General features: G+C 38.2%; 1 protein-coding gene across 1 annotated transcript; it reads right to left on the reverse strand.

Annotated features, from left to right (window-relative positions):
• Positions 1 to 732: 732 nt before the first annotated feature.
• Positions 733 to 12,286, reverse strand: ocstamp (osteoclast stimulatory transmembrane protein). Its single transcript, XM_057856470.1, has 3 exons — positions 12,247 to 12,286; positions 5,737 to 6,736; positions 733 to 1,071 (listed from the first exon to the last, which is right to left on the reverse strand). The coding sequence occupies exons 1-3, from the start codon at positions 12,282 to 12,284 to the stop codon at positions 733 to 735; spliced, it is 1,377 nt and encodes a 458-aa protein (XP_057712453.1). The 5' UTR covers positions 12,285 to 12,286.
• Positions 12,287 to 12,348: the final 62 nt, after the last annotated feature.

Consider the following 12,348-nt stretch of genomic DNA (forward strand, 5'->3'; position numbering starts at 1 on the left):
GGACTTTTATAACATGTTTTAATATACTATAAACCCATTAGTTATGGTCATTAACTGTATACCGTACATGAGGTTACAAAACTGAGGCACATACATTTACTTATGCAAGACTAAGAGAAATCAGAAAGAATAAATAAATTGCCATTTCCTCTTTCTAACAGATTTAGAGTGCTGTAGCTGTCAAAACATGAACAAAAGTCAGGCTGAAAATAGATGGGGGTTAGGGAATGATTTATTTCTGTTCTGGTAGGAAGTCTTAAAATAATCTCCAGAAGCCTCTGCAAGGGTTTTGGAGTGAAAGCGTATTGTTCTTTTTGATAGTAACGGAAATAGAACAGAGCGTTATTTATGCTGTCAAAGAACTTTTGCTGAAGTACAAATTATATTAGTCCACAGGAGTTGCATGAGTTGTTGTGATGTATTGAAACAGTCCAAAGCACCATCATGACATCTAGTGGTGCTGACTGCTGACGAGAAAATGAACTGACTGTTACTGTAAATATAGACTCAACAAAGAGTAATGTTTTGTTTTGTAGAATCTGACTATGAATCTTTGGATTCAAGACAATATTTAAGTCATTTGCATGGTTTTTCATGCAGCTTGTGCAAGGGACAATACTGTTCTGCTAAGGCCACATTGTTAAAGTTTGACAGTTTATGTTCTCCCCACTAATTGTTGGTTTGTCTTGTCTGATATTATTCTCATGAATCAGCAATTGAGCATTGCAAAAATCACCTGCAGATAACCAAAACGCTTTCTTCTGGCTCCTTTCTGGCACAGCCTTTAGCCATGCAGTAAGCAGCCCGCCTCTCTTCTTGCTTTTTATAAAAGGATGCGCATATGTTCCTTCGTAGTCGCGTGGCGTACCCCTCAAGGAACACCAGGAGGTAGCTCATCAGCCACAGACATCCCAGCAACATGCTTACTCCCACGCTGGGAGCTGAAGTTGCAGCATCACACAGTGACGATTCAGGGCTGAAGTTCCACTTGTATTCTTTGTGGAAGTCTGTCAACTGCCGTGTTATGCAGGATTGGGGAATGATGCACAATGCTGGTGAAAACCACTGCACCTGTCAGTAGTGCAATAGAAAGGAGAAAAAAACGTAACATTTAATTTGTTCATTAATCAATCAGGCATGTGTACGTAGTGGGAGGAAAATTATTACCACCCTTTGGAAGTTCTTACATTTCGGCATAAATTGTCCTATAATGTGGTCAGGATTAGATGATGTGACAAGACCTCAAAGACACCTAATAACAGCATTCCACGACCTTGCTGAACAGCAATTTTTTTGTTGTTGTTTTTTTATCAATGGGATTGGTTGAGAAACCGTTTGCTTGAGGTCATTGCTGCCAAAGGTGCAAGGGTTCACTTTCTATATTATGTATATATATATATATATATTAGGGCTGTCAAACGATTAAAATTTTTAATCGAGTTAATTACAGCTTAAAAATTAATTAATCGTAATTAATCGCAATTAATCGCAATTCAAACCATCTATAAAATGTGCCATATTCTTCTGTAAATTATATATATATTCTGTAAAATAAATTGTTGGAATGGAGAGATAAGACGCAAGATGGATATATACATTCAACATAGCATATATATATATATATATATATATATATATACATATATATATATATATATATACATACACATATATACACACACACATATATATATATACACATACACATATATACACATATATATATATATATACACATACACATATATACACATATATATATACATACACACACACACACATATATATATATATATATATATTAGGGCTGTCAAACGATTAAAATTTTTAATCGAGTTAATTACAGCTTAAAAATTAATTAATCGTAATTAATCGCAATTAATCGCGATTCAAACCATCTATAAAATTTGCCATATTTTTCAGTGAATTATATATATATTCTGTAAAATAAATTGTTGGAATGGAAAGATAAGACACAAGATGGATATATACATTCAACATACGGTACATAAGGACTGTAGTGGGCATTTCACTCTACTGTCATTTAAATCTGTCTATGCTGTCCTCACTCCGAAGCGTCTACTTTTTCCAAAGCTAGACAGCTAGTGAACGACGCCTTAATAATTAGACTTCTTCCTTTTTCATCTGATTTATTAATAAAATGGCCTCAAACCATTGTCCTCTTTAGACCGTCCTAAAACTACACACCAAAAAAAAGTACACAAGCATTGCATTAGCAACAACGTTAGCTTAGCACGCTATACAGGTTAACTAAACATAAACAAAAGCGTCTCATACAAAAATATAACATTTCGCTAATTAACATAATATGTACATTCTTTACAACAACCATACTTACGGACAAATCTTGTCCAAGGATCATATAAGCACAACAGAGACGTTGTGCAGCCATATTGAACTGGCAAAAGAATAAACCGTGTCGCAAAGCGACCACAAGAGTTCGCTGTTAGACAGCAGAAAAAGCCTTGCTGTAAAACTTACCAAAAGGCAGAATACTGTCTGAGCGGGACATGTGCGTTAATTGCGTCAAATATTTTAACGTGATTAATTTAAAAAATTAATTACCGCGCGTTAACGCGTTAATTTTGACAGCCCTAATATATATATATATATATATATATATATATATATTAGGGCTGTCAAACGATTAAAATTTAAAATTTTTAATCGAGTTAATTACAGCCTAAAAATTAATTAATCGTAATTAATCGCAACCGTCTATAAAATATGCCATATTTTTCTGTAAATTATATATATATTCTGTAAAATAATTTGTTGGAATGGAAAGATAAGACACAAGATGGATATATACCTTTAACATACGGTACATAAGGACTGTAGTGGGCATTTCACTCTACTGTCATTTAAATCTGTCTATGCTGTCCCCACTCCGAAGCGTCTACTTTTTCCAAAGCTAGACAGCTAGTGAACGACGCCTTAATAATTAGACTTCTTCCTTTTTCATCTGATTTATTAATAAAATGGCCTCAAACCATTGTCCTCTTTAGACCGTAGTGAAACTACAAAAAAAAAAGTACACAAGCATTGCATTAGCAACAACGTTAGCTTAGCAAGCTATACAGGTTCACTAAACATAAACAAAAAGCGTCTCATACAAAAAATATAACATTTCGCCTACTAACATAATATGTACATTCTTTACAACAACCATACTTACGGACAAATCTTGTCCAAGGATCATATAAGCACAACATTACAACGTAGGCGTCAGCCCGAGACGTCGCGCAGCCATAGTGAACTGGCAAGAAAGCAATAAACCATGTCTCAACGTGACCACAAGAGTTCGCTGTTAGACAGCGCAAAAAACCTTGCTGTAAAACTTACCAAAAAGCAGAATACTGTCTGAGCGGGACATGTGCGTTAATTGCGTCAAATATTTTAACGTGATTAATTTAAAAAATTAATTACCGTGCATTAACGCGATAATTTTGACAGCCCTAATATATATACACACACAGGGGTGCACATAAGTGGTCCGCATGCGCGCATGCGTACTGGACGTAGACAAACGCGTTGGCCCTCAACGGCTTCCATACACTTTTGCGTACCGATGGCTGACCACTGTATTTGCGGCGGACACTTGAAAATCACTTCTCAAAATGTCAGAGGCAGGCCCCACTGAGTAATTATTTCCGTGTTCCCCCACCCCCGTCAAAAGACAGACAGACGACAGAGACGTCACCAGAGCTACTGAAAAAAATGACTTTTGCTGAAAAGTGGCTGCAAGAGGTACCTTGGCTAGAAGCAAATGATGCTCGCACGGAAATGCGGTGCAACATTTGCCGTAAGAATCCCAGTGTCGCTAATAAGAGCAGCGCATTTTATGTAGGGTCAAAGAATTTTAGCCATCCAAACTTTGAAAAGCCCGAAAAAAACAGAGCATGTGGCAATTAAGCAAACTATCGATTTCAGACAGGACCCCACTCGCCCTATGGACAAGTGGCGGAATAAAGTTATTGAAGAACAGCGCCATGCACTGACTCGTGTTTTTGCTCGCATTTCACAAAGCTAAACATGCACGTTCATTGAGCACTTATGAGGAGGACATCCCACTTTTACAAAGGCTTGGAGTTAATGTGGAAGCCGCATATGAATGCCCTTTATTTTGAATAAGTGCTTTTATGTTTATTTCTTTACATTTCACTTCAAAGTAATGGCAATTTTGTTGTGCCAGTTGATGTTAATGAAGCGTTAATTGTTTATATAATTAATTAAAGGTAATTGGCTCTAAGTAAAGCTTGTCATAATTTTATCGCATCAGGTGGGTCTGCTCTCAAGCTCAATGAGGACCAAGTCACATCTCCAGGTCCTCCTCTGAGAACCTGGGCAAAAAAATATGTGCACTCCGATATATATATATATATATATATATATATATATATATATATATATATATATATATATATATATATATATATATATATATATATATATATATATATATATATATATATGGCGGAAAACACTCAGGTGACTTGAAGTTCCGCTCTGAGACCCCCAATTTAGCTAACTTTCAAAATTGTCCGATATGCACGTGTAATACATCATTGGAAAGCTTAAAATCTCAATTTTCTGGGGCAGTAAAAATTTTGAACAGGAGGACATTTTTCCCCCCAATTTGTTTTTTTAAACAGCAAAACCCTATCTGGAGGTGAGAGCACGCGAGAGCAGAATTACAGACGCCATGACTTTAACGAGATATTATCGCGTGCTTACCTTGTTTCGATCCGAAAACTCTATGTAGCATGTATCACCAAGTGTCAAGACACAGCTGTGAATTGTTACAGCTGGATTTTTAGGGGATTTTATGGGTGAAACATGGTAATATAACAAGGGTTGCGATGCAGAAATCGCAGACATCAAGAAGTGGTCGAGATTTTCTTTTTCATATATTTAACTTTTTAAACGTTTTTTTTCCCCATTTTTCTTTTTTTGGATCGATTTTTATCATCTAATATATCGGAAAAAATGCGACAGAAATAAAAAAATACAATTGAGCGATAGTTACAGTATGAGGTAAATATCCGTGACTTTTTTACAGACACCATTTTTTTCATTGTGACATAATTTGTTTAAAAGTTTAAAATATGCGAGTGAATAATTTTTTAAAGTCTTTTTTTTTAAGGAAATATTAGACATCAATTAATGATTCTAAGCTAAAAACGACATTTTTAATAATAAATATAAGTAATTACCTTCGTTTTATAGCTGGGTTGAAACAAAAGCGGTTGCGCGACGTCTGTAAACGGGGATTTTCAGGGTAAAACGGACAAATTAAAAATAGTTCGGGGACTTAATGCGCCATGAATCTGCTATGGCAGCATATAGACATATTGTTCTATCTGACACAGCAGTTCTTTTGGGTTAAAATGCAGCAGTTTATTTTATAGAGGGGTGCGAGAGCAGAAACTGTTTTTTCAGCCTTGTCTGTGTTTTCCTCCAGCCATACATATATTTATATATATATATATATATATTCTTCCCATCTGTTCATACAGTATTGTGATATTGATTAAGATCACAACACATTAAATGACGAATTTATGCCATGTAAGAATTTCCAAAGCGTTCTTTAGCTTTTTCCTCCCACTGTATGTTTTTCTTTTTTAATAAATTACTCCTACGAATGTAAGGGGGAAAAGTACAACGTATCTCCACCCACCTCTGGCTCTAATCTTTTGTTTTTTTCCTCACCTTATAACTGACGTTGATGCTTGCAGACATGGGTGGAAAATCCAGCAGCCACGGCAGGATGGCTTGAACTACATGATACACAACATAGTCCAAAGCTGCTATTAAAGCTATTGCGGTGAAATATAATGTCACCACTAGCAGTGATATGACACTCGGGGTGCATTCCCCACAGAAGATCTGACATCTTCTGAACAAAATTGCAGAACTTCGGCTGTTGACGTGAGTTTCATTTGGCCACAACTGTTTGGAGATGGCGTAGTTGTCAAATTTAACTGACGTCAGATAAGATTTGAGGTAGCGGGCCGATTCAAAAACCAGCAAAGCAACAAACACAGCAGCAAGAATTCTGTTGGACAGAAGCTTGTATTGTGTTAACGTGTCCCTCATAAGGGAAAAGTTGATTTCTATTTGCCCAATCATCTGAGCAAACCTGCTCTTCACTTCCGACACATCCACTTTTGTGAAATGATCCAACTTCCTTAAATTGGTGACAATACTCAGGTCCTCCTTCCTCACTTTAATAGCTTCCTCCACAATTTCTTGCCTTGCTGTATTCAAGAGCCCCGAAGAGTTCAACAAGGTTTTCGAGAAGCCTTCAGCCGTGCACTTCAAGGTACGAACAACTGCGCCCACATTCAGGCTGATGTTCGGGATGACATTCAACATCAGAATCATGACCGACGCAGAGATGAGGAGCTTGCGGCCCTGTTTGGTGCAAACGGTGGGGAGGGTCATGGTCAATACACAGCGCAGTGGGTGACACAGGAACGAGGCCAGCCACATGGCTGTGCCGTATACCAGCGCCGTGTGGAGAGATGCAGAGTTGTCATATTGTAGCGTTCTGGACAGCCAGTGATGGAGGAGTGTGCCAGTGAAGACAGACAGAACAAGACAAAGAGACAACAGGGTCCATAGGTGTCGGCCCATGGGCTTTGCTGAAGAGTAAACGTCCCATAGATAGGATGCGGAGGACTTCACTGACTCCTTGCAGCATGCTGTCCTGTACAGAGGAAGGACAGTGGTATTACAACCATAATAAACAGGAGGCAGAGCTACAATACTACAATATATACCCTGCCCCCCCAGTGGCCGAGGAGTGTATACCAGAATGAGCAGCACCATGAGTTTAATTGAAGCATTAAATCATAAACCTCTTTAAATGAATTCATTGCTACAACTTTTTTTTTTTTTTTTTTTTAATTCAAGCACAATGTGAAAACATACTGCTTTCTTAAACTCCCATTCACGGCAATAAAGGTCCAACCATTTGCATTCGGAGTTCAGGCAGTGATCATATTGCATTCAATAATCAATCAGGCGGACATGTGTAAGTAGTAGAAGGAAAAAGTATGACCACCCTTTGGAATTTCTTACAGTTCTGCACAACAAATTGTTAGTGATATGCCGTAATTTCAAAGTATAAGCCACTACTTTTACTAGAGGTGTGCATCGGCACTGCCCTCACGATTCGATTCGATTACGATTCGGAGGGCCACTATTCGATTCGATTCGATTCGATTCGATTCAGAGGGTCACGATTTGATTTGGTTCGATTCGGCAATGCATCGCGATGCATTAAAGCCTGGGATGCATTAAAATTCTAAAGCAAAGCATATTTTTCGTGAATCATGAGGCAACACAAGCGGTCAGACATTAAACAACTTTTTATTGGCTCTTGTGTCACTCCTGGTTGAAGTCTAATGAAAATAGTATACTTTCAGATATATCTATATTTAAAAAAAAAAAAAAAAAACAGATCACTGCATTTAATTAGTGCTTTGAATGAGACCAGGGCTTTCTCTTTTTTTTTACACACAGTAGCAGCCTTTCACACAGTGCAACATCTGAACTCCTGTGCAAAATCAGTAATAACAGTCACTGTATTTTAGTCACAATGACCCATCAATAAAAATATTCAAATAAATATTAAAGAAAACGACAAAGAAAATATTGTAGTGCAGCAGCATCTTTATCACAAAATGTCAATCATTTACGTGCGGGTCGGGTCGGGCCGGATTTCTCTCTCGCTAACTTTTTTTAAATAAATATATATTTGTAAACTAAAACGATGTGTGGATGTTAAACTAAGGAATACTTGTTATAAAATAAATAAATTGAAAAAAACAGAGAGAAAGCGCTTTGGTAATCCCAAACATGAGCCGCAGATGAGCCAGTGCATTGGTTGCGCACATGAAGGCCGTGGCCCCGCCCTCCTTTTTAATCTTCCCCTTGCGCTCTAGTGCTCTCCGCGAGTCTGCAACTCTGCATCCTGGTATTTCCTTTTCGAATTTCGATATAGAGCACCAAGAAGCGAAAAGCAAACTAAAGAAGGGGGGACTGAAAAGGCAAGAATCCATATGTGGTGTGTGGTAAGGATTTAAATTGATAGTGGAAGATGCATACAGAAGACTGTGTCGGCCTTGCCGAATGCAACAAATGTGGCGCGCGCTTTGCTCTCATACGAGAGCAGAAAGACTGGTACCTTCACGCTGAGCAGGCATTTTAAAAACTGTACTGGCCTAAAAGATGATATTAGTCACACATCGTTATTATCATTTGTTTCGAGGGCTGCACCTCTTCGTGCTAAGCAGGACATCGTGGAGTTCGTGCATGGTGTTCCTTAAAATGTTATTATTTATTTTGTTTCAGTGCTCCTTAAGGCAGATTGTTCTTTTGTGTGTTCTGATGCAAGTTATTAAAATAAAGAATGTTATTTAAAAGCTTTTTAGTCTATTTTTGTATATGCAGCTGTTCCTCTCCTCGTCAGAGAGGCGCGTCCATGTGAGCACAATGTCCCAAACAGAAATATATTTAACATACATTTCCAGTGTTATTTCGTTGTGTACGTGCATTTATAATGATCATAAAAATATGTAGACTTTTTAAACATTAAGAAAATGTGCGTTTTTTTCTGCCAACTCGAAGAAATTAAAATAAATGTCTGTTGCTGCATTTTGCCAAGTAAATGAGCATGAACTATCCACCTGATAGAACAGACACACAAATATAAACGATATAAATGTTAATTGAATATGCATCTTACAGTCTTGTTTATCTGGGAGAATTTGTTACGAAAGACGAGTTTTAATTTATCATTATGCACATAGGCATCGTCACAATTGTGATCACACAACGCAACCACGCATTGCATCCCCGCATTTGCTCCTCCTGCTGAGTCCTCACAAATAAAACGGGCTCGGGCCTACAAATGAAACATACATTTTCGGGCTCTCGGCCTTTAATACACGCGGGCCAGATCGGGTCGGGCTGGATTTTTTAGGCCCGAACTAAGCTCTAATCGAGAGAGCAGAGAGATAAGACATAACATAACAATGGCTGAAGCGGAGAAAGTGGGAGCGAGAAAGATTATTGATGCACCTAACACTTTGAAAGCAGACATCTGGAGACATTTTGGCTTCTACGAGGTTAGTGGGAAACTTGACCAGAGTTATGCGGTGTGTAAAAAATGAAACATGAGAATAATAATACAAATGGGGAAACCAAATCCGTTGCATCACCGGAATTGCGCAGGGAAGATTTTTTAACGTACTTATATATTTTAAAATGCGCTGAATCGATTCGGCTTGTTGCCCGCATCGAATCGAATCTTCCATGCCCCGCATCGGGATGCATCGCCGCATCGATTATTGTTGACACCCTTAACTTTTACCACCAATACGAACCCTGCGAAACAGTACAATACAGATAATTTGCAGATTTTTACAGGCAAATTAACTGCCTTTCTTTTTGTGTAAATACCCCATTACACAATACATTGTGGACATCAGTGGCTTAAATTCCTGTGGGACTTAAGTATACTGTAGATGAACAAATAGTTTTCTTGTAAATTTTGGTGGGTGCAGCATATATTCTGGGTGTCTTGTGATGTGACGTAAATTACCTACTTTTTGGACATTATTTTGTGCATTATATTTGCTTCAAATTTTATGGCGAGGTTAGTTGTGTTGAATTTTATTTGAAGAACAAACAAAAAAAAACAAATATAGACTCGACCTAACTTTGTGAACCCCTCCTCCTTGCGTGAACTTTACAAGTTTCCATCATAGCCATGCATATCATCACCTGCAATCAGGTTAATACGCAACAGAAATACTGTACAAGGAACTAACATTGTTTGACAAATAAATACATATTTCATATACAGTCCTCTTCCAACAAGTTCTTTACTTTGATGAGTTCAGAATTTTTATGTGTGCATTATAGGTGGCAATGATTGTTAAGGCTACGGAGAGATGCTTTAAACAACAAATTCTGACAATTATATGGAGGCCCTCACAGAGATAGCTTTACAAATTGTAATGTGCTTGGCCCTCTTCCTCTAATTGTAGTATTCCTGCACACTTAGCCTGCTGCCACTCCACCTATCATGTGCCAATCACCCCAAATAGCGTACCGCACGCAACACGTCACTTTTGCTCATTAATATTCATGTTAACACGTTAACAACTGTTGCTGGAGGGGTCAAGCTCGTTTGTCCTTCATGCTAGATGCATGTAAATAGTGTACGAGCGAGATGTTTACTGAGCTAATCCTACCAATTCTGTCCGAAAATGATGTCCCTGGTGCCAAATTCACTGGTAAAGATGTGGAAGAACATACAAATGTTAAAGAGTTAAAGAGATGGCTTGAGTGTCGAGGGCTGAAAAAGACGGGAAAAAGAGCCGACCTGATCCAGAGGTAGCTTTTTTATCGACACCTTTTTCTTGTGTGCATTGCCTTCCGCCACTGACAATGACATTCTCCTGTTTCGACAAGCTCTACTTTACCACCATATGACCTGTCTTTCTTAAATATTATATCCTCTTTTTGTCTTACGTCTTTGACCTTTCTTGGGGGTCATTTATATAGCTATTTTTGTGTCGCGATCACAAATGCTACTCAGTGACAGCCAACGAACACTTTAAATTTTTTTCATTCATAACAAATCTTAATTCTGTTCATTTATTTACACTTCCCCCCTACTAAGGTTTTTTTTCTTTACAACAGAAAAGTTAAAGCTGTTAAATATAGAGCCTACCTGTATGCAGGAAAAGTCTTACTATACAAAAAGACCAAGGCCAAACATGGCTGATTTATTTAAACATCCGTATTTTAGAAAACTAGGCCTACATGACTGCATGACATAGGAATATCTTTTTTTTTTTTTCAGGTCATTTATTGTCAAATGGAAGCAGCACGGCAAAACGCCACGCTAAAAAATAAGTACAAATATCAAAATGGCTTACCTCTTCGGGGTAGGACTGTCAATCTGTAGGACCATGGGCCCCAACAAAATGTTTACTGCATATGAAGGTGAATGGCTTCACCTTGCTGGAATTAAACTGGTCTTTTGGTTGTCAGTGGCAGATCCAGAAATTTTTCATAGGGGTGGCCAGATGGGGCCACTTAAAATCTTGGGGTGGCACACGAAAACTAAAAGCCATAATTTTAGGTTTTCATTATAATATTGCAATAAAAAGGTCAGGGGAAAACTATCAGAAAGACTTAATGACACGGCTACTGATATACTTTGGTGTATTGTGTAATATTTGATGTTACTAATGATTTAATGTGCATAGTCCATAACTGTCCAGTCAACATTTTGAGTTCCACAACAATTCTGTTTTATTGTGTTATGTATATATTAGGCATAAAGTGTACATTTAACAAAACAAAATAATTACTGGGGAAAAGCAGGTGCTGGCAGATTTGCATTTGGGATGAAATGCATAACTCATGCTACAACAATCTAACAATATACTGGCCAGCGGGGTGGCCAGTGGGGTGGCCAACAAATTTATAGGCCACCCCCCTGGGGGCGCCACGGTTGGTTGTCCGCACAAGTTAATTCATTGCTCACATTTATTCCCTCTGAGTTTTTGGCTTCGGGAAACATATGAAGAAATCATCCTTCACATGTGGACGGTCATAATGTCTAGAGTCGTTACGTAAGTTATAAGTTCCGTAAGTCTAGAGTCGTAAGTTCCATAGCAGCAGTGTTTAAACGGCATGTTCTTATTGAAAGATTACCGGCAGAAAACAAGCAGTAATAGCATGGGTTGTATGCGAGCGCGCTTATATGTTGACCCCCTTCCGGTTTACGATGGTGACGTCACGCAGCCTTGCGGTCTAAAAATAGCATTCATCGGTACGCTACTACCAACACCTGCAACTTGTTACCAGCTGTGCATTTAAGGCACTGCCAAAAAACAGTCAGTGTCCTGCTTGTCGACCATCCTTGACCGATCACCACTTCAGGCTCAATCTGTCCTGCTTGACCCGACCACGCTAGATCTCCAGCCTGCTTTGCCAGACTGGCTACACCATTTCTCCAGTTTCTAACTATTTTCACTGTCAAGAAATTCAAATCAAAACTTGTGTTCGCGATACGCAATTTGTTCTGTCTCGTACCCGACACAAATCTACTGTATCTTAGAAAATCAGAAATCACAATTTATTCACACCCCTCACAAAAAGCCATAAAGAGACATAGATAATGGCAGTTCTTACCTGAGAGGCTTAACAACGCACTCTGCTGCGAACTTCATTGTTGTGCCCAAAGAAAAAATAGATTGGCAAAATACGAAACATGAAAGGGGAAGTGCGGTGAAC

The sequence above is a fragment of the Corythoichthys intestinalis genome, chromosome 2 (assembly GCF_030265065.1).
Source record: "Corythoichthys intestinalis isolate RoL2023-P3 chromosome 2, ASM3026506v1, whole genome shotgun sequence".
Lineage (NCBI taxonomy): Eukaryota > Metazoa > Chordata > Actinopteri > Syngnathiformes > Syngnathidae > Corythoichthys > Corythoichthys intestinalis.

Coding starts and splice junctions, on each gene's coding strand:
- ocstamp (XM_057856470.1), bottom strand. CDS start 12,284: ATGAAGTTCGCAGCAGAGTGCGTTGTTAAGCCTCTCAG. Junction 6,737..12,246: donor TGCGTTGTTAAGCCTCTCAG/GTAAGAACTGCC, acceptor TCCTCTGTACAG/GACAGCATGCTGCAAGGAGT. Junction 1,072..5,736: donor GCATCAACGTCAGTTATAAG/GTGAGGAAAAAA, acceptor CACTACTGACAG/GTGCAGTGGTTTTCACCAGC.